The sequence below is a fragment of the Tauraco erythrolophus genome, chromosome 16 (genome assembly GCF_009769465.1).
Source record: "Tauraco erythrolophus isolate bTauEry1 chromosome 16, bTauEry1.pri, whole genome shotgun sequence".
Classification (NCBI taxonomy): Eukaryota; Metazoa; Chordata; class Aves; order Musophagiformes; family Musophagidae; genus Tauraco; species Tauraco erythrolophus.
In genome coordinates, this window is record NC_141480.1 from 17,974,258 (window position 1) to 17,997,134 (window position 22,877).

The following is a 22,877-nucleotide window of genomic DNA, read 5'->3' on the forward strand; positions in this document are numbered from 1 at the left end:
GGACCAAGGGGAAAATGTCCACTGAAGAATAGCAATTGATAGGGCACTTGGTCTGATCTATGATTAAAAGATACCATGAATAAATATCAGATTATTTATTTAATGTAAATTAAATTACAAGCTTTAGGAAATGTGAGCTTTGGGATAATAGTTTTATGGTATCACCTTCTTTTAATGATTTCTAGCTTATTAGAAGTGGCATGAATAGATTAAAAAGTAACCACTTTTTTTTGTGACAAAGGAACTGTGCAATGGCTGTTGTTTTAGGAGCTTTGGAACATTTTGAGGATACTCATCTAACCAGGAGTTTTGTCATACAGAATTAGAAAGTTTTGTTAATTTTTCCTGTAAATGAAGAACCAAGGTCTGGTTCTGCAGCTACTGGCTTTAAAGAGTCCAGTTGGTCTTTTCATCCCCTTGCTGTGGAACAAGCCTTGAACACTGATGCTGGAGAAGGGGTGGCCCATGTGAAGTCAAGACCACAGTGCCACTTTTGGGTTTTATTTGGGACATTTAAACATAACTAGTGGAAGGACAGTTGTCAGGACATTAAGACACAGCATAAAAGATAATTTTAGGGCTTTTCAAGCAACAAATTATCCTTTATTTAGCTCAAGTCTATCCCAAATCATTGAGGGTTTCCTACCCAAATAGCACGTAGAAGGCAGCAGGATTTCTTCTGTATTGGAGGAAGGGACTTGGATCTAATCACCCTAATTTCAATAGCAAACAGGTATGTGATTAAGGAACTGCTTCTGATGCCATGTGAAGTACTCCTTCTTGCTCTCTTTCTGTGACTTGCACAGGATAAAGTGATTTCTCTTGTTCACTCTGTCCTTTTCTGTGGTTAGGGAACACACATCAGCAGCAGGTGATGCTTGGCAGATCAGAGGCCTGAAAAAAATGCGTTCTTTCCTTTATAGGCTTTTCACAGTTGAAGAACTTCTTGTCAAAAGTCCTTTTAGTTCTTAAAAACTATCTAAAGAACTCATCAATAAATAAGTCATGGACTTGAATCTTCCTCTGGCTTTTTGTGTCACCAGTTCAAAGGGATTTTCTTAGACTTCCTAAGTTTGCTCATCTCAAATTCAACAGCCTGTAACGCCGCTACCTGAGTAAGGATTTGTCTGTCCTGGCTCTGCAGAGTGGGGTGTAACATGCGGTGAGTGTGTGCATCTGTGGCAGCGCCAGGCTGCCCACAGCCAGTAACTAGGGCAGTCCTGGCTTCTGCCCTGCTTTGCAACCCTGCACCTGGGGGCCCAGCTCCTCATACGTGCCACGTGGGTGCTGTGCAGACTCTGCAGACATGCCCAGGGAGCACTTCCTACCCCAAACCACCATAAGGGCTTGGATTTTGCTCAGCTGTAGTGTTGGGTAACACCCTCCAGGCAGCAATCCCCTTTTCCCGTCCCAAATGCCGCCCCGTGGGGCTGCTTAGTAGGTCAGGAAGTTCAGGTCAGAAAATCTGCCACCCTCTTCCTGAGTATTTGCCCTTATTCAAAGCTGCCAAAGTGAAATGAAATGCCTTACGCTCTAGTACGAGAGCTTAAAAATGAAATAACTCCACAGGTTGCTAGGTTAGAAAATTTTCACTGGCACAGGCTGGCTTCTTGGAAGTTTACAGTAGACTGAGCAGATAAACAGGTTAAAAATGATCTAATCATTTTCAGCCTGATACTAATGCTTGTTTGTAAGGACTTATGAGTATAGTCTGTACCGTTAGACTCCATGGAGCTGGTGTCAGGTATCCAGCTACACTTTTCTGCTGAGGATTAATGAATTCATATATGTGGAGGTGCTGGGCAGGGGGGTGTTAGCTGGCACTAACATTATTTTTAATTATTAGATGAAAGCTTCATATGACAGAAGGCATGAGCTGCCTTTCTAGATTGTCCTATAAAACAACAATTAAGCACTGCTGAAAACACTGTTAGAAATGTTAATAATAGTGAACCAAGTCTATGAGATGCTTCAGATGAAATTGCAGTCTGAATTATTTTAATTTCTTCAGCTGCACAGTCTGAGCATCCAGAGCGCTGCGAGAACAGGGATGTGGTTTGTTTAATTGCTCTCTTTGGGCTTGTAGAGTTTTCCAAATGAACCTTTACAGAGCTGGGTTTTTTTCTTGACTTTTGTTTTTTTTCTCTTTTTTTTTGGTTTTCCAATAGGAATGTCCTAGTGGGGTTGTTAATGAAGAGACATTCAAACAGATCTATGCACAGTTTTTTCCTCATGGAGGTAAGTGGAGTACTTTGTGTCTGTCAGGTTTACTGAAGCATGCTTTAACGTTCATTGCCGCCAGCTGGCTGCAAAACCATGGTGGGTAATCTGTGTAAGAAATGTGAATTGAGCTTAAGCTTTGCAGGATCTTGAACAGAAACACAAACATCAAGGCGACAAAATTAAGTTAGGCCCTTTGAACAGTTATTTTACAAGAACAGAGACAAACCCACGTTAAAGATTGCCCCTAGTTGTCAGCTCTTCATTCCCCAAGTCCAAAAGAGAAACTGGGGATTGATGCTTTTCTTGGTACTGCCTTTCTGGATGGCAGAAAGCTAAATCACTTCCCCTCAGTGTGTCTTTGCTTCCCTGCTGTCGGACAGCTGTGTGTGTAGTATCTAGCACAGAAGAGTCCCAGACCTCATTTTGACCTGCAAATTAATCAAAACCTCCCTAAAATTCTTAAAGCAGTTCCTAGTTGATGTGCACACTCCTAGCTGCCTGAAATGGTCGTTTTTGGGGTTTGTGTGACTAAAATAGGGTCATGTCATGTATTGGAATATTGAAGTGTTGTGTTAAATCCCTCAAATGATGTATGTTCTTGCTTTTTTAAAAAAACATTAAGAATCTACGTGTTCTGTGGAGATACTGTTCTTAAATTGAAATAAATGTGGATTTAAGTGGCTTTTTAGTAAAAGATGCAGTGTTTGAGGCTTTCCAAATATATTCCACCCTGGTAGCTGTAGAATACACTCATTGTGGAATGATGACTGAAGTTTCTGCAAGAGTGTATGTGTACATATACATTAACATTAAGAAGGTCATTAACAAGGAGTTTTTCAACTAAATGTGAATAGAAAACATGGTAATGCTTATGTTTTACAATGCATGTGACCTCAAAGATATATGCCTATAAAAAGTTTACGTTAAATTTCAATATGAACTTGATGATTTCCTCTTGTGATTACTTTTGGTTTTGTTATAAAAAGCAACCAGTCAATTTATTTTTTAAAAAAATACACAAAAATGTAAGTATTTATAATCTTTATGTATTTCTGGATGTGTTTTGTGTTTTCAACCAAAGTTTCATGAAGTCCAAGGAATTTCAGTTACCCTGAGTAACTGCACTAACTCCTTTAAGTGACGCACCTCGGGTGACTCCTTCCTTCCCATGTGCGAAAAATAATCAGGCACAGATACTTTGTCTTATCATAGATACATAACTTTTTTCCTCTCTACTGAGGTTGACAAAGATTTGCCTTTTTTGTCTGCGTGTGTCCCATTCCCTTGAAATGTGATTCTCCCTTGGTTCATGATGATGGTAGTACAACCATGCTTCATAATAAATCAGTTTAACAGCAGATGTGATTTTGTATCTTACACTGTTTTCTTTCACTTGGTTTCCAAACTGTTTGTATAACCTTAGCATCATAAATTGTGAGATTTCAGATTCCTCAGTTTTTTTTCATTTTTATGGCTCTCTGTACAGATAAACTTGTACATCCCAGGGGCAGTAAAGTAGCTCTGAATTATGAAAACTTTGTGCAGTGTCATCCCAGGCTTGTGATATTTTTGTTACATAGGGCTCCTATCCTTGACAGGTTTTCATTTTCTGTCATTAAACGATACTAGTGATTTAGTATTTCTTAATGTACATCATACCCTATTGAAATAATACCTCTAGTTTAATATTTTTAGTTCATTGTTTAGTTTAGCTTAATTAGTTTTTAGTAGGACTGTCCCATAAGTAATTCTATGTTCATTTGTTTTTTCCGGAGATATTTTGCTTCAGAATCCTTCTCTTAAAAATATAGTAGGCAATTTTTTTTCCCCTTACTGTCCAGTGTATTCTATCCTTATGGATGACAGTAACTTAAGTATTTGATTTGAATAATGTGAAAAAATTTAATCATTTCATAGAGAACAGAGTAAAGAGATGCTGGGTCATTCCACCTGACTGCCTGTGGAGCACAGGGCACCATGCTTCACCTAATACCCACACATTGAGCGTGAAGACTCAGGCTTGACTAATCCTGTGTGCTAGCTGCAAAGAACAGAAGAGACAAAAAAAGCGCATGACTGTTGTAACAGCAATGAAATAATTAAGGGAATTTAACGTCAGCTGCTTCCACCTTGAAAAGTTGGGCTCAAGTAATCCAGAGAGCAGACCGGTGAAGGTCGTAATTTTTTTTTTTTTTTTCTGCGTACTATTACTGTTTTTCCTAGTTAACAGCCATCCTTCACATAGCCATAGAAACTGTTCTTCTCAATAGAAAAGATTTTCTAAAAACAGCAGTTTAAGATTCAAAAGGACGAAAACATGCCCCGGATGAGATTGCTCTGTAACATGGGCCAAACTCAAGTCACTGGAACTAGACCCTTCTGAAGCTGGACAATCCCTGAGGACTTTGTCAAAGGAAGCACAAATGCTGCAATCACTCTTTGGTGCTTTTGCTGCGTTTCCCATCAGAGCTAACACTCCATTTGCTCCAGAGACACTCCTGGGAGGTTTTTCTTGCTCATTCTTTCAAGTACAGCCCCATAATCCAGATCATTTCTACTTTTCCGTTTCAAGGCTGTTTTAAGGGAGGGCATGGGGAGTACGAAAGTCCATGGTAACCTTTACTAGTTCATAGAATATCTGGCAATGCTGCTACAAGGTTGATTTTTATACAAAGAAAAATAAGGTCATGAACGTTGTTTAGAGCCATTAGTGACTAATGAACTGTTGTACCAATCGGTGCCCTTTGTGTTTTTCAGATGCTAGCATGTATGCACATTATCTCTTCAACGCATTTGACACTGCACAAAATGGCTCAGTGAAGTTTGAGGTAATTGTTTTTCATCCTCCTTTGCCTCTTTCTCAGTTTTGTGTTTTTAAGCCTCTTCATCCATTCATCATTGTAAACTAGTAGGACTTGTTGGATTACGGGTTAGAGGTTTCAGCCTAAAATCAGTTTGTATTTTAAAATTCAGTTCACTTTAGTTTATGCAGATGGAGTCACACGTTTCCTTTCACTAAAGAAACGTATAGATGACATTATTCAGTACCACAGGGAGAAAGTGCAGAGGTTTATGTTGCAGAGAGGGGGAGGTTGAGGACAGGTCCTGTCCAGTGATTTGCACAGATAATTTGGATGTCAAAGAAAAGCTGGTGCATCATGTGTCTTCTTCAGTCATCATCCATCACAGGGTTACATTTGTATGTTCCTGAAGATGGGGGGGCTTTAGCTTATTTGACATATCAAACAAGCATGTCGGGTACTTTGTTCCTAGGGAAACCAAATCCACCCTTTAGCTTGTTGCTGTGGCTACAAATAGCCATCCTTCAAGCTCACACACATAGTTGGAGTCCAGCAAAGGGATATGTTAAGTCATAGGCCTGTGGAGAATGAACTTCATTTGAAGATGGTTTACTGTGATCATAAAACTAGAAATCATAGGTAGTCTTTCCTTTGCCATCAAATGGATGAGAACTCCAGTAATTTCCAGGTAAGACTGAAAAATTAGTTCATTTATCAAATGTAAGATGGCAATGTTACCATATGTACATGTGTGTGTCTGTAGCGACGGCTGCAGTGGGAATTTCACATGTGGCAGCTCCTCAGTACTTGGAGACTCCCAGAAACCTGAACAGGCTGAGGCACAGCAAAATGCTTAGATAAGAAAAAAAAAAAAGTGCTGAGCTTTCCTTCCTGGCAAACCTGTCTCTTTAGTCGTTTTCAAACATAAGCATTTTGTCCTCTTTTTTTGTATTGTTCAGCAAACTCAAATTCCTCTGAGCCTTGGGAAAAAGGAGCAAAGGTTGCCAAGACGTGATGCACTGCCCCATGCAGAGCTAACGGTGATAACGTAGGCAGGACTACGTACGTTAAATGAGGTATCAGGAACTGTATAGCTCTATTAGCTTGAAGCTCTGCCTACACTAATAAGTCCCTATAGCGATCTGCTTACAGTGCCTGAGCCACTGTGCAGTATAAACAAGAAATCAGAGTGACTGGAGCAATAACTTTACTGTAAACAAAAAACAGAGTTAAAATGCTGTGTCCCAGACTGAGTGATTAGTGGTCGCATCTGGTCAAGTCTGACAGATTTTATCAGAGAACAAAACCTGAGGCTCCCTGTCTTAAAGTGTTTGGGATCTTTCTGTCTCTGTCAAGGTGGACACAGAGAAAATGCTAGATTTTCCTCCTCCTCCTTCACTAGCACCCTAGGTCTGGGCGTAAGACAGCATTGGCTTCCACCACGGCTGGAGTCCAGCTGTGTTTAACCAGGCAGCGGCAGCCTGAGTGACTCCTTACAGCAGACCATTTCTAGGAGGGACGTGCTCTTGGAAACCAGGCATGCTTTTGCCATGCTTACATTCATGCAGCATTTAGAGCATGATAAACTTGGATGGGTAGCAAGGAAGGTGTCCCAGCTTCTGGCCTTGAGTGTGCTGTGCTGTTCCTGGCAAGTCCGAGGAGTCAGGGCAGCCACTGTCCTATCAACATTAGGATCTAAGTCTGCCTGATTTGGACCAGCTCTGTTGTTAAGCCCATGCTGCTTTCACATCCCTCACCCCAGAACTTATGAGGGTTTAAGGCTGCAGCTCCCAGTAGGTCTTCCAGTCCTTCCAGCCTTGCTAAGTTGCCTAACCTATATAATAAACTTGGTCTTTACGGTGGCTGCAGTTGAGTACTTGAGGACTTTTCTGATTTTCATGTTTACCCCATACACATTTATTAGTGTGACAGTACTCACATCATCTTAGCGGGTGCTGTATCTGTTGAGTTCAGTCAGAGAGGACACATTTTTGGAAAAGGGAGTCAGAAGAGATTGATAACCATCTGCTCTATCCTAAAGAGATACGTCTTTTGGCTGGCATTATATAAAGAAGGTGACTTAGAGAAGGATGTTATGAAAACTCACATTTCTCACATTTCTCTCTGCCTTGCACCAGGATTTTGTGATGGCGTTGTCCATTCTGTTGCGGGGAACTGTTCATGAAAAGCTGAGATGGACGTTCAATCTGTACGACATAAATAAAGACGGCTATATAAACAAGGAGGTAAGGCTGTTCCTAACAAATGTCGTTGATTTCCGAAGAGAGCTGACTGGTTTCTGTTGCACAGCACAATTAATTTTGCTTGCAGCTAATTAAATGCAAATCAGACTGGACTAGAGCATTTATCTGTGTCGAAGTAAACTGCACAGTGATCTGATATTGAATGATTTTGTAGACATATTTTTCTATATTGCCTCTAATAGATTGCTTTAGCCAGGAGCAAAATCCTAGTTACAGCTACGAGCAACATAACCTTGGCAAAGGGAAGGGTGATGGTGCTAATAGCTACTCGGTGACTGAGGCGTGAGGGGTTTCTGGCTCCACTAGGAGGTATGGTGTGGGCTCACTCCAAGCACTACAAGCCTCCAGCACCACTCTTAAATTATCATCTCATTTTCTCGTCTTATCTGGTATTGCTTGTTCCCTTTGTGGGAAGCCTTGGTTTTGAGCATGGCCTGAAGTTTTGCAAATACATCTTGGTCTATCTTTTCAAAACTACTATGTGTATCTGGAGGGTTTGTGGTTACTGCTACTGGTCATGGAGTTGTGTGGCAGTTTGTGCAAGGTGTGGAGAAGGGCTGGGTTCCCAGTTGCTGCCATGACGGTCCCTGGCCCCAGAGGAGGCTCTGGGAGAAGATCTGTGCCACGGTGGTCGGGACCGAGCACAGCACTTGCAGCTCAGCACCATTCCCAGCAGCTGCCCTGTCAGAGCACACATCCTGCGATGCTGCCTGGCCACAGGAGAGGAGTGGGCACTGCAGGCACCTCCAACGCAGCTGTGGCAAAGTCACGGCGCAGTCAGAAAGAAGCACTTGGTTTTTATAGATGACCTTGTGCACAATGATACATCTGTCTTCATGCACACATATAGGCGTTCTCTGTGCCATTTTGTAACAGGAGAAGAAAAGAGGTAGCAAAAGAAAGAAATGTGCTATCATTGCTATTAATTTCCCTTTTCTGTTTGTGCTGGCATGGCACTGCTGCAGGAGATGATGGATATTGTAAAGGCAATTTATGATATGATGGGAAAGTACACGTATCCAGTGCTCAAGGAAGATGCTCCAAGGCAGCATGTAGAAGTATTCTTCCAGGTATTTGATTTTTAACGTGTTTTTCTTAACACTTGAGCTATGCACTGGTAGACTTTACTGTAGGGTTAGCCCCAACTTCAGTCCCATGCCTCGCTATATATTCCAGAATAAACCCTAGCAACCATTCAGCCTAGCACTAAAGTGATTGTGGATTTCCTGACTCCAAGGTATCCCATTTGTCTCTCAGCCTGACCCTTTGCACTGGGATGTGCTACGTCCAGCAAGTCTGAAGTCTCGGCTTGTGTTGCAGTCCTCCTGTGCTGCTTCTCTGAGCTGCCCGTAAAGAGAGACAGAAATACAGGTGCTGATTGCTGAGGCGGTGAATAAACAAACAGTGTGAAAAGGGCAGAGGTTGCTGGGTGTATTGAGGAAGGAACAGCTGGAGATGACCTCAAAAGCACTCCAGATACCAGAGTAAACAAGTCCTTAGCAGTCGGCAAATCTATCCAGTGACACTGAGTCTCTAACGTAAGCTTGTAGAGTGCCACAGGTTTGTTCAGGTTGCATCAAATAAATAAGGTGTTATACTATGACTGCAGTGTTACCTATGGAAACAAAAATATTTTTTTATTTTATTTTGCAGAAAATGGATAAAAACAAAGATGGTGTTGTAACTTTAGATGAGTTCATTGAATCGTGTCAGGAGGTAAGGACAAAATTATAAAAGCAAAGCATTTGCTTTCCCTTTGGACAAGCTGCATTTCAAACAAGATGCTGCTCAGCACCCCAGGTTTCCTTTGCTCTGTGAAAAAGCCAGCTTCAGGATTGAGTTTCTGGTGGTGCTCTGTGAAGTCTGTGACTGGATTAGGGAAGTAGGGTCAGGCAAGTCGCCGGAGAGGGCCTCTTCATTTCCAGTGCTGGTGGCCAGTGCTTTTATTTTCCTGAGTGAACTGTAATACCTGATTCTATAGACAAGCAGATAACTCTGGAGAAAGCTCATAAAGCCCTTAACCTTCCTTAGTTTTTTTGGTGGTAGTTTTGATTTTTGGTTTTGTTGGGTTATTTTTAAGAGGCTGATACTGTGTCTGAGTGCTGCTCCTGGCTGTCATTAGCAGGTATCACATTGCTGGAAGGTCTTTAAAAATCTCGTAGTTACAGCACTGACTTGTGAAATCAATTGATGTTTTCATGGTCAAACATTAAAAGCAAATGCAGTCATCATAGCAATGATTTTTTTTTTTTAGCCTCTTCTGGAAATAAGCGCCATCTTGCAAATTCCATACATTAGATTGGCTGTAATACGTATTTGCTAGTGTTTTTAGCACTGGCACAAAGACAAGCATCTGCATTAACATGCAATTGGCCAAGTGTCTGTTGTCTTAGACTGTAATTAACTGTGTGAACGTTTGCTCAGAGATATCTCTAACATTTAATCAGTACGACAGTGGCCTCTGCGTTTTAGAAAGTTTACATTGGTGCAAATAATTGCATACCACCCCTCCTGTGTATTTTACGTTCCCTGTAAGAATCTTCTGTTTGGACTGTTCTGAATCTTCTGAATTGGACTGTTCTGCAGTCTAACAGCTCTTCTGTACCCAAGCAATGGGAAGAGGCTCACTGGAGGGCCAGGCTGGCTTCCCGCTGTTTGCGTTGATCTGGCTCTGGCGGCATCCAGATTACTTCTCGCTCAGGGACTTCAGGCGGCGCAATCCTTGTTAGCAGATGTATAATACAAAGCTTATTTTTTTCAGTTACTTCATTCTTGCTCCCTCCTGATTGTTTATCTTATCTTTGGCCTCGTCTTTAATTTGATCACGTGTGTTGTGCATTATTCTTCACATTCGTAATCTGCCTTCAGGCCGGATGCATGTGCATGACTAGCGGTCTCGGATTGAAGCACCTTTACTTTACTTGGAACCGTTAGGGTTTGTTTAATGCTTTGCCCTGGTTTGGGTTTGGTTCCTTCTGTTGACACGCTTTTGCACTAGGAGCTGTGCAGACCGATGCACTGTCAAGTGTGCTTTCTTGGCAGATAAGAGCAAGCCCTGCAATAATAAGATGTTTTCTTTTACTTTATGAAAAATAACCCGAAGTGCACTGTACTGCTTAGCTCTGCTGTTTCTGAGGATATGGCTCATGGGCAGTGAAGTCCTAGCATTGCTTTGGAGAGGATGATTGGTTTCCCATGCTAGGTGATACCTTGTACTAGTGTCCTCCAAATTGTGTTAGAAGTGAGACAAACGAATGCAGCCTCAAAATAAGATAGAGGAATAGGATGCAATAGATCTCTTAAGTTGCTCAATGTGGAAAATTATTTTCATGTTACAGGCAATCAGCTATTCTAACCTTTGGAATAACTGAATTCCTGGGCAGGGTGCAAGGGGGGAGCGGAATCATCATTATGTTTTTCAATATTACTCTGATTATTACCTTGAAGTACTATTGCAAGACTTTATGAGAAACAATCTGGGATTTCCCTTGCATGTCTCTAACTTTCTCATTTGGATCTAGGAACCTCAGAGAAGGTGAGATTGCATGTGTTTTGGGTTTGAGCTGGTTGTATTTCTGGGATTAAGTGGTCCTTCAAGGCAGCTTGCTTATCAGTTCAAAACCTGTGATTTCATTTGGACTTTTGAGGCATATTAGCTAAGTTCACATTTCCATATTCAGGATCAATGAAATATGGTTGGGCACTGAAGTCTGAGGGTTCAGTACAGTCACCAGCTCGATGATGGTGTCTGGTTTTCTTCAGTAAAGCAGAGCCCATGCTGAGTGTCAAGCTCACAAGAAGATCCTGTGCTTGTATGCCTCAAACCAACCTGGGTGCCAAAGAAAGAGACGACTGCTTTGCTGAATCAGGACCTGGTTGCTGAATCAATTCCAGCTCAATGAGGATGAAAAGCATCAGGAAAGCCAGGCTGTTGCCTGCAGCAGCAGCTGCAGAGCCCCTCCTGTGCCACGCAAAGTTACGCGTCATGCTTGTTAGTGCCAGTTTTGTGAAAATGTCTTCTCATTGCTTTCAGGATGACAATATCATGCGATCCTTACAGCTCTTTGAGAATGTGATGTAACCGTGTCTGGCGAGCGCTGGAGGAGTCAGAGACTTTCTGTGTAACAAAGACCTCCTTTCTGGGTGAAAGCTTTTTACTATTCAGCCATGTTCAGTGTGTGAGGATTTTGTAAGACATCTCCAACCAAATGGCAACTGAATGCAACCGATCCCACCTCTTCTCCCCAGGAGACACCGGTGGACCTTTGTTTCGTTTTGGAAGCATGTGAACATTTTAATAAAACCTGACGAGAGAACTGCTGCTCCAAGTTGAATGAGTAATATACAGCGTTGTTTGCTAGGCACGAGTCCTGCTTTTAATCTAGTAAGCTTGATTACATATGATAGCACATGTCGATAGCTTACTCGGCCATCTATTGCAAGTGAAAAGCTTGGGCCATACTACCATACGGCAAAATGTTTTACGAATGCCTTGCCGTTAATCTGCTTTGACAAAAGTCGAACCCGCCAGGGCAGTCTGTGAAAAATGAACGGTAAATGTACCCAGGACATCAAGCAGACAGCCTGTGTAGCCAGTATCCCCGTTTCTGCAGAGATCTTGCTTTTCCTCTCACGTGCACTGGTGCCACCACGCCGAGTTAGGTGGAATTTTTCCTGAACTCATTAACTAGAGGATCTTCATGTCAGGGTGAGCCAGAAAAGAGCAAAACATGTGTTGCACCTACAAATTTCAAACTACAGAACAAATCCTGTTCAATTATGGTAAGTTCTTGCAAGGCCAGGAAGGCGAAGGGCTGGTACAGGAAGACGAATACCTGTTCTGGTCCCAGCCACCTTCCACGGTCCCAGCACATTGTGGGACACCAAGTGATTCTTCAGTGTGCGTTTCAGCAGCACCGGGGCCGTGTGCTATGGTCCTTTTGGTGTAGTTCGGCACATGCTTCCTAGCTTCATCATTTGAGCGTTTCTGGTTTTCCATTGGAAGTTACGGTAAAGTGTTGCCCGCTTTATGGATTTATTTCAGCTTTCCGGTTTTACTTAGTGCAGAAAAGGGCCCAGATGATGCAGCTGTGTTTCCACATAGAGACCTTGACACCCACAAAGTGACCTGTGAGTTTAACTGGGAGCTGCTTAGTTAGCTGCCAGGCCCATGTGCCCCTTTGGGTAATTTAACTTTTTCTATAGCAAAATCTTTTTTCCTACAAGACAGTTGCATGACTTGTACAAGTCTCATTTCCTTACTAGTGCCACATAGAACATTAGTTTGGGGGTTCTGGGTTTTTTAATTAGTAAAACAAAGAATCATGTAGTGAATTTACCCCGAGGTTGGATTTTGCCCAGTAGAATATTTGTCAGCTGAGGAACATCTCAGAGCCTGCTTTGAAGAGTACTCTTAAGAAAGTTAACCCATCTGAGTGCCGTTGCAGTCTCCAGGCAGCCAATGGCTGAGAAACCAAGAGAAAGAGGGAACAGCCAACTTTTCCAGCTGCTCGGACCATGCAGAAAGGAGAGTCCCTGCTCTAGTGCTATGTCGCTCCCATCCAGTAAGCATCTATTTTTATTACATCAGATACTATATTACAAATATACTGTTAGCAGTGAAGATATATTTTAAAAATTATGTAAGTGGAAGCTTTTTATAATACAAAATATATAGAATGCCTCATTTCTGTAGCCCTATATTTTATAAAAAATTAATCTATTGAAGTATTCCTGATTATAGCAGTAGGTCTGATCAGTACTAGTGTAATGCTATGCCGATTCCCCAAGATGGGACATTTTCCCCGTTTACTGTGCTCCTCCATACACTTCTATGTAGTCTGAATTTTATTCCTTTCAGCTGCTCATTTGTCATCAAAAATGCTATTCAAGTGAGTGAAGTATGCAGGAATGACACCCTAGTCTATCCTGTTTATTGCCCTTCATACAAAATACCATTAATTAATTCCTTCCCAGCAATGACACAAAGCATAGCAACTCCAGTAACGTGCTGTGATGTGCAGAAGGGATGCGATGCTGTGAGAGTAGCCTTGTCCTCCAGTTCTCCAGTGTTGTCTGGGTTTTATTTAATGGACACTTGATAAGACATTAGTTGTAGCTGAAATAAAGCACAACGGTTACGCTGTTCCTTCTTGATTCTTCTTGCAATCGCTTTAGTGAGTAACAGAATTTAATACAATGAATAACCTGCGTTTTTCCCCACACCAAAAGAGCATCTGTCTTGTCAGTCTAAGCAGTTAACCTCAGCTGAGGGAAAAGTGGTTGAGATGATGGAAAACAAGTGTTTTGCATCGGGCTAGCACAGTGCCTTTCTCCTCTAACACTGTTGCTCCAAACGCATTCATGAGATGGCACGTACAGCCTGAAAAGTTTTGAATGTGCTCTTTTCAACAGAAAATGGTATTAGTTGCATGATACCAGGGTCCCTGAAGCTGAATTAATTTCTGGAGTTACTGTGATGGATTTGGCCTCAGCTATGTTTTCTGTGTCTCTTTGCCTCTCCCATACGGGTGGCGTGGGGGTGCCTGTGCCATAGGGGCTGTATATAACTGCTTTCTGTTGAGCACGGCCCCAGTTTGGCCACATACTGAAGACATTTGGATGTTACTCTCGGTGTGTGCTTAAGAGCATTGCTGAAATCAGACTACCATTAGTGACCCTGTAGTTTTGGCATCTCCTTATCTGCTCCAGTGTCGTTTTCCAGCTCCCAGTAACAATGGGGCTGCTGCGTTAGGCAGACAGGAGGACGCTGAAAGCCGCACTGGTCCTGACTCTGCTCTCGAAGCATAACTGGCTTTGATTTCGGTCCCGCAGGAGTCAGGACCCGTGGTGTTCTGCCCTGGATTGCTACCTCTCTGCTCCACTTCAAGCCCTTTGTAGCTGAGTTAGGAGGACTGGCAAAGTGACACACAACAGTTGTATTTTCACATAGCTCTAATTATAAATTCTGTCTGTGGCAGAGTCATTGCCTTTGTGAAACCATTTATTATCCTGCATTTGTCTTGGATCCCACGGATACCAGCCAGAAGCTGGCATGCACCAGTGTGTAGAAGGCCTCTGGGTTGTCCATGGGCAGCATATGTGTATATGGCATGTGTGCTCCAGCCAACAGATGACGAGATCCAGTGACTGTGAGAGAATCATACTCTGCATGGAAATGTCTTTGAGTTGGTTTTTTATGTTTTTCGTGGATGTTAGTTTGGAAGCTTGTAAAGCCTCCCATCGCTCATAAATGGGGCTTGCAATATTTATGGCAAATACTTACTGCTACAGCTTTCTGAATAAAACATAGTATGCTACTCTAATCTCACATCATCATAAATCCTACTGCCAGTATGTGGAAGGTAGTTACTATGCTGGCTTCTAAGTTACAGTTAGATTATCTGTCAGTGCTATCAGCTGTGCAAATTTTCGCAGAGTTGTGAATGTTTAAATAATGTCTGAATCATTAGTCCGACTGTTTGACTAGTTACAAACATTAGTCTGCATCTTCATGCCAGCATTTTCTAAAAAAAGCCTTTTTAACATGCATTTTAGGCAACAATCTGTTGAAAAATAGGAATGTGATTAATGATAATGCAAAAAAAATGTAACGTGCCTGTTGCTGTCAATGTTTGTTTTCCTGTTAGTTCAATCATTGTGAGTAATCACAAGTCAAGCTGTAAACCTGAGGTACGGATATCCCGAGGTTCAAGCATTGTGGGCAGAACTTTGGCATTGCCTGACTGTGACACAGGTTGAGAACAAACATCTTTGTGTCTGCGTGTGACCTCTGATGAGATGGTAGCAGCAGCGTAACAACTTTATTTTTCTTCTTCATGGAAGTGCCATGAAAGACCTAAGGAAATGTGCAAATAATATAAATTGTGATAACTAAAGCCATGTTAACGGAGCAGCAATGCGTAGCTTCACAAATGCTATTCTCCAACGGTAATTTGTATTAAGTTTTGTTGAAAGGTTTTAAAACTGTTGGTTTTAATAATAAAATGAAAATATCTGTAGCAGGGTGTTCTTTCTTAAGCCCACTATGTACTTTTTTTCTTGAGGGACACTGTCAGGTTAAAAATTTACAGGGAAACTTTTAAAAGTAGGACTCATAAACACACATCTGTCTGCATAGAGGCTGTTAAACTGCTGAACTGTGCTGTAAGCATAACATTTACATGCTAGTGATTTATTTGCATCACTGATTCAGGGATGCTCTTATAACTGGTGCAGTGATGTACACCTGACTGATAGTCTGGCCCTTCTGTAAATAAGAATTCAAAAGTGTTCTACCTGCTTTACTGATAGTATCTCAGTGTAGTAAAAACGGAAAGTTTATAGGCATGTCTTTTTCTCTTCAGCAATTTTGCTTAAGTATAACCAGGAGAACAGGCAATCAAGTTGAAGAAAAATGCAAGCACTATTTTATTTTAAAGATAAGAAGAATAAAACAAAACCTTGCAGTGTCCCTTTAGCTCTGGTTTGTTGTAAACATCCATTCTGACATGTGGAGAAATGCAGAAGAAATTTTACAAGACTATATATATGTGTGTACATATATATATATTTAAAAAAATTGCTAAACTCTATTCTGTAGGGTATAATATGTCTACCAGCACATCCCAGGACAAAGAACATTCTCTTGCATACATGCAGAATTGTGAAAATAAAGATGTCTGTGTGAAACATGGTATTGGTCTCACTCCAGTGCCTGAGCAGGTCGCGTTGCCCAGCTGCCCAGTCTCCCCAGCCAGCTCTTGGCATCGCAGACAGGGAGTGAGCAGCCTGGGGGGCAGACGCTGCTCCCACCGAGGCACTAGCCTGCTGGGAAGAGACAAGAGTTCCCTGAGGAAAACATCAAACCTGACCTCTTGCTGTCCCTGCGAGGAAAAGGTGTTGAAGGTGCCTCTTCAGCGCCAATTCCTGCCCCGAAGTGCACCCAGCTGCTGCGGCGCGAAGCAGGCCCTGGCCCACCGGCGTGTGCGTGTGCTTTTTGTTCATGTCTCAGCATCAGGTTTGCTCGAGGGGCTCTCCAGAGTCTTCGCCACTGCTGAGAGACATTAGACACCTCTGACTCCATCCTCAGCTCATCGCCATTGCGGGCTGAGCGTCTCGTCCTGCTGCCCGTGTGGTCGGGGGCCTTGCATCCGACGGTTTGAAGGGACAGTGTGGAAGAGGGCAGGTATGCAGTGGCAACAAGGGCTGTTTGCACAGCTCCTCTGGGAACAGAGCACAGCAGGGTGAAACCAAGGCATATGTGCAAACTCAGCATGTGAAAAAGGTTACTTTTGAAATCAATAATATCTTTTTCTTGCTGTGAGATGAATTCTGTAATCTTTGCTTATCCATGCAGGTCCAGCAAAGCTGCAAATGGAAGAGGCCTGAACATGTTGGCGCATGAAGATCTACTCTGTGCGAGTAGAAGTCATTGGCTACCCATTTCTCTTGCATTTGGGGCCAGAAGATGCATCCGAGATGGAGGAACATGGAGAAACCATGCAGCATGCTGGGGAAAGTGAGGCTTGTATCCTGCCGGAGCAGAATGTAACTGGGAGCACTGTGGCATAACAGGTATCTATTGGTCTGCAACCTAGATTCAATTTAATGAATTGCTTTAAGGAGAGAAATCCCACATTATCATCATCTCTAAAGCCAAATATCTGTGATCAATTTTGAGAGTTCCAAGCCTAAATGAAGCTGAGCGCTCCTGCTGGAAAGAGAGCAGCTTATTAACTTTTTGCCTTTCATCCTGAATTAAATCCTTAGCTGCAGTCTGTCTGAAACCACAGCATGTGCCCCTCAATTCAGTGCTCAGGATTATTTAAACTCCTTTGCTTTCGTTAAGCAAATTCAAACTGGTGAGAGCAGACGAGTACAGAGGACATGAATGAGGCATGAGGATGAAGTGACTTGTATCTAGCATGATCTTCAGTCGTTCAGGCTAAATGAAAGGCATATGTAAGAAAGTCTTTATAAGTAAATATTATTAAAAATAAACATAAGTGACCAGACAAACATGAAGACATAGCTGCTAGTTGTCTGCGTGGCACTAATTAAAGGTTAAAGAATAATAAAAATGCAGTTAAAGTGAAAACAAATTGGCAAAGTGTTGGTAATAGCGATAGTAAATCCTTGATGTATTTACATCATCATGTCAACGTGGGAGGTTATGGACCACAGCGGGCCAGTCCAGCGTGGGAGGTTATGGACCACAGCGGGCCAGTCCAGCGTGGGAGGTTATGGACCACAGCGGGCCAGTCCAGCGTGGGAGGTTATGGACCACAGCGGGCCAGTCCAGCGTGGGAGGTTATGGACCACAGCGGGCCAGTCCAGCGTGGGAGGTTACGGACCACAGCGGGCCCGTCGAGGACAGACATGGCTCTGAACTACCCGTGCAGTAAGTGCAGTGCAGGCGGGTGTCAGCTGCAGCCCGATGATTGCTCGTCTCCAGCCGAGGTGACACGTCCCTGTGTGTCCAGGTGACAGTCACCCCGGTCCATGCAGCACAGGTAACGACAGGCGGTTTCTCTCTTGGAATTCCGCGAGGAGGTGGCACGTGCAGTGGGCCGGGCTGTGGCGGGGAGCACTGGATGTCACCAGGATCCCTCCCAGCGGTGCGGCCAGGGCCAGCCGACGGAGCGGCAGATTGCAGCGTGGATCGCACTTGATGATCCCAGGGGCAGGAGATGTCAGGTGTCACCTCGTGCTAACTTAACCACTTTCCTACAGAAACATCTTCAACAGCTCACTTGGAGAACTATTTAAAGGAACAGGAGCGTGTAATGCTTTTTAATAAATGTAGTCATTAAAGATATGTCTAAAATGCAGATATATCGAAGAGTAGGGAAGGTGAACTTTGAAGAGCAGCATCTGGGGGAAATTATTTATTTCTAGTTCACAGAAAAGGAACTGAAGCAAAATTTTGTGTCCCTTCATCACACCAGGTGTGTGCTGCATGGGAGCTGCACAGGCAGAAATCCTGTGTGTTCTAATTGATGGGAGAGCTGGCGATGGACCCACCCCTACTGCCTTGCCAGGAAGAGCTGATTCTTTGCAAGTGGGAGACCTTGTCCCACTCTTCATCTGGAGGGTGGAAGATGAACTGAGGGGCACAGCTGCAGCACAGCCAAACAATGTTTTGGTCGTAGGAATCAGTTCTGATCTGCAGTCTAGATGCAGAAGAAAATCAGCCCCGATAGTTACTGCCCTCACCCAGGGCCAGGAATCCAGATTAAAAAAAAAAGGAAGAACGAGGCCGTTCTGGTCAGCCAGAACACTCCTCGTGAAACCCTGTGACCATCCTTTCCTACGCCACAGGCTTTCTTGTGACCATGCCCGCCTCGCGGGCTCCCTGCCTGTGACTGAAGGGGGCACAGAATGATAAGTTGCCACTTTCCTGGGATTTTAGGGTACAGAATGTAGTTTTTATATCTGCAGGGAAAGCCAAGGAGCCTGCCCACTGCTGTAAAGGACGGAGGTGAAAGGACCGCTGTTGGTAACGTGCAGTCAGCTCTTGTGAAAATGTCTGTGAAAAGTTAGTGCTGGCCCAGAGCTTTCCAGAAGAATATTAAGTTATTGGAAAGTGTTGATTTGAAAAAATCAAAGATTGATTTTACAATCCTACGGTTAGATTTACTTTGCTGACGTTTGCAAAGAAATTCATCCAAGCTTTTTGTCTAATTACCTTATTGATTTACTTATAAATCAATATAAATTGAAAGCGTATAACAACGTAAGTATACAAGGAGATAGAAGTCAACACAATGGTTTTTATCCAAACACATATTCTAAACTTTACAGAACTCAGAACGTGAAGGAGTACAAGAGACTTGTGTTTCCTTCATATGACAAGCTGCTGTGGAAAACCTTTCACCATTACATTACCAGCCAGTTTTATGTAAGAAAAATAATATGAATTTTGGTGAGTGAGCTTTGCACTGATAGGAGAGAAGATCTATCTTGTGCTGTAATTGGTAATTATTAAAACTCTTTGGAAAAACCTATTTGTTTCTATGGCAAACTGAGCTGCAAAAATACTTCTAAGTTGTTGTTAATTTTTGTTTCAGTTTTTTAAAAATTTATCTTAAAGTAGTTAATTTGCCTTATCAGTTGTATTTTGCACTAAGCTGTGATACCATAATGCTAAAATCTTCAAGGACATCTGCTACAAACAAGTTATCGAACTGTTTTCTAGATCTGTCTCCTTCTCTATGCAAACGAAACAGCTGGACACAAGGAAACAAGAGACACTTGGAAATGAAAAAAGGCAAGAGATTTCAGTCAGAGCGACGCCTTGCAGTGGTTTTCTTCCTGTAGCAGTGAGTATTTAGTGCACGCCATAAAGTAATGTGTAAGAATGCAAAACCAGGAAAACACGGTCTAGATTTTGGCAGCTTCAGAGTCCAAAAGCAGAATTTCAGAACCTGAAAATTCACTTTTCTGGGAGCACGTTTAATCCCCGTTTGGAACAGAAATCTCATTAGAGCCTGCAGAGAGGATACTCCGGGTTCGAGCAGCCCTGCCCAGCAGGGCAAAAAAAATCATTGCGGAAATCGGTGTGACATTGCAGAGACCTGTAGGTAATTTTAGAGACAGAAAAAGCCATGTTGAAAAATTTAATAGACAAGGAGAGACGTATTGTTCCTTTACTCTAGCTTTACTATGGGTTCATAAGGTATTTATAAGACTTGTATGACCTCTGTGTTGACAGTATCTGGACACCTTGCCACCTCCTCTGTGGATCTCCAGAGCCCCCAGTGAGGCTGGGAGGTGCTGCCTTGTGCCCACGTTTGTGTAGGAGCTGAGAAAAGCCCTATGATTGCCGAGGTGATTTGACAGAGCTGGGAACTAAGCCAGTCACTCATGTACTAGAGGAGTCCTTGTGCTATTCCTGCCTTCCAAGGACAGGTCCATGGATTAAGAAGATGCCTTGTTGTAGGGGTTTAGAGAAAGTTAACGGCAGTGGGCTAGAGCTCCCAGAGGTGCCTCGTGGTACTGACAAAGTCTGGAAGGGACAGACAAAACCCTGCCCGGGTCTGTGTTAGAGAGCAGAGAGAGCACAAAAATGTGACAAAGCTGGTCAAACCCGTTTCCCATGCTGGGATTTTTTTTCCTTGGCTTTTTTTAGCACTTGGCAAAGAGGGAAGAAATAGATGTCATTTGGCTGGTCTTCAGTGGTTTCACTCTCGGGGTATTTTTAGTGCACTGATATATGGGCACCTGGGCCCTGACTGTGTGGGTTTCTTCCTTGTTTTCAATGAGAGGCAGCACTGCAGCTCTTCCAAACCTTCAGCTTCCACCCACAGCACATGTGGAGCTGGGAATTAACCCAGAAGACTAGTGACATTCAGATTCTGAGGTATTGGCACAGAAACATGTGAATGGTCCGGGACCTTCATGGGGAATAGGCTGTACTTAGCCTATGGCTCAAGATGCCTCTGAGTGCTCCCCCACCCCCTGCCTGGAGCTGGGCAAAATATCCGGTACTGTCATTATTTTGATGACATAATGGATTTTATAGTCACCAACATCGTCCAGAAAATATCATCACACATCAGTATAGTCTGAATTTCGCAGTACAATGTTTTTTTTAAAAAACGCCAAAATGTCATTCATGAAAATAAAACAGCTTTCGAAGGCTCCTTTACTTGTGCTGGTCCTGTTAAGTTTACAGGAACAGCCATCTGGTACCTGCAGCGGAGTTTTGCCCGGCATTCAGGGATGTTTTGGGATATTGTTGGTGTTCCATAGTCAGGTGAAGGAAGAGAGCGTGCTAGTGCAGTGGTGTCTTTGGCCACGAACAGGGGCTCTTAGGCAGTTACGAAAATGAATTTTAGCTTCTAGAGCAATGGATGAGGGAGGACCTGAAGAGTAAAAGCAAACCCAGTATAAGAAGAAACGATAAGGCTTTTACTGGAAAGTTGTAGGGAACTGATTTAACAACATGAGAATCGGACCATAAGTCTGTCTGGCCTCTCACAAGTTCCTTCCTTGCTGTGTCGATTATTCTCTGTCACAAATGCACTATATCATCCGTTTGCTCTCTGAGGAAGTCTCACATCCCGAAAAATATCTTCAAGAGGCCTCAGCGAAACTGTGGTGAGCTGAGCTGGCCAGGGAGGAGCAGGCAAGACGCTGTGCTTGCAGAACACAGGGCCGACCCCAGTGCCGAATCCCAGGTGGCAGCTCCTGGACGGCCGTGGGGATGGCCCCAGTGTGGGATGGTGTTCACAGAGGAGAGAGGGTAACTTTTCTTCTTGTTCCACCCACAAATAATTCACATTGCATTGCTCCAACGTTGCAAAGCAGATTTTTCCTTTAGGCAGAGGCTGTTACAGGACATTTGGGGATCAAAGATTTTGGAGTACCTCAGTACAGGGGTCTATAGTGAAAGTTTTGCTCCTATAGAGCAAGAGCTGGCTGTGCCTCGTACAGTCCCTGGCTGGCGAACAGAGAAACAAAAGCCCACGTTGTTCGTTCAAGGTTGCTGTGAATGTTAGTGAAAGGCAATTAGAAAAAATGCGATGGTGAGTCCCCACGTATTAATCTTTATTAATCTTTATTAGAGTTAAATTTTCCCTTGCAAATACGACATGCCACCAGACTGCTGTCTCAAGAGTGTGCTTTGTGGGATGTTACAGCGAAGAGTGCGCAGCGTTCCCAAAGTAGCTATTAATTTCCCCAAAGCGCTTTTAGCAGACGAGACTTAGAGAGCCAGCTAACCCGAGCCAGGGTGGCACCTGAGGCACTGGCAGGAGCGGCTGGGGACACTGCTGTCACTGAGGAGTTCGTACCATGCAGTGCAGTTCGGCAGCTCCCAACGATGGTTACGATTCACCAGGGTTGCCAGGCTGAAACAAACACGGCACAGCGTGTGTCGGGGAGGGTGGTGCAGCTTTATTTGAGTGGTAACCACTTTAATGTGGCAACAGAAATAAATTGTAAATAATTGTGTGAGGGACAATGTCAGATTTATTCCTCCTCTTAACTACCTGCCTTCACACGCACTCCCTAACAGGCCCTAACATTCTTCTGTAGAAGAAGCAAATTCCTTCTGTAAAAAACACCGTACTGGGGCTCTGCCAGGACACCTGGGTACCAACGGTCCTGTGGGGACATACTGGTCAGTACTTTTCCAGATGCTGTGTAACTTCCTCAGGGGTGTGTGATGATCTGACGTGACCGTAGATACAGCAGTAAATAGGCAATAGGGCCTTTAAGGACACCAGACGTTTTCTCTTTGTCAGATAGTTACCAAAGGTCATGTTCTCCGTTGGCTCCCAAGCGTTTCCATGATTTTTGGTAGCGGGAACTTGTTATTTTATTTGTGCCAGGGCTGGAGGCACTTTATACTGTAACATTATAACTGTAAATAATCACTTGAGCAAAACCATCAGCTTTCTTCTTCCTTTTTGTGATTTCCCTTTTGGTTTGGTGTGTGCGTTCCCTGGCAGACAGGTATATGTCCCTGACACGTTTTAAAGATCAAGAATGACCCTGAGAAGGAGTGGCCTGAAACCCACTTTATCCCAGACACAGAAGGAGCACCTATCTGGCTCCGACCCAGAGCCTGTGGGAAGCCGAC

The 22,877-nt window shown here is 43.2% G+C and overlaps 1 protein-coding gene across 7 annotated transcripts in view; it reads left to right on the forward strand.

Annotated features, from left to right (window-relative positions):
* KCNIP1 (potassium voltage-gated channel interacting protein 1) overlaps nt 1-11,369 on the forward strand; it is a 272,184-nt gene extending 260,815 nt beyond the window's left edge. For all 7 annotated transcript variants that reach the window (XM_086621318.1, XM_086621319.1, XM_086621320.1 and 4 more), the window contains 6 exons: nt 2,169-2,238; nt 4,981-5,051; nt 7,163-7,270; nt 8,254-8,358; nt 8,942-9,004; nt 11,322-11,369. In XM_086621318.1, coding sequence (XP_086477444.1) covers nt 2,169-2,238; nt 4,981-5,051; nt 7,163-7,270; nt 8,254-8,358; nt 8,942-9,004; nt 11,322-11,369 — 465 coding nt within the window. The remainder of the gene's footprint in view (nt 1-2,168; nt 2,239-4,980; nt 5,052-7,162; nt 7,271-8,253; nt 8,359-8,941; nt 9,005-11,321) is intronic.
* Nucleotides 11,370-22,877: the final 11,508 nt, after the last annotated feature.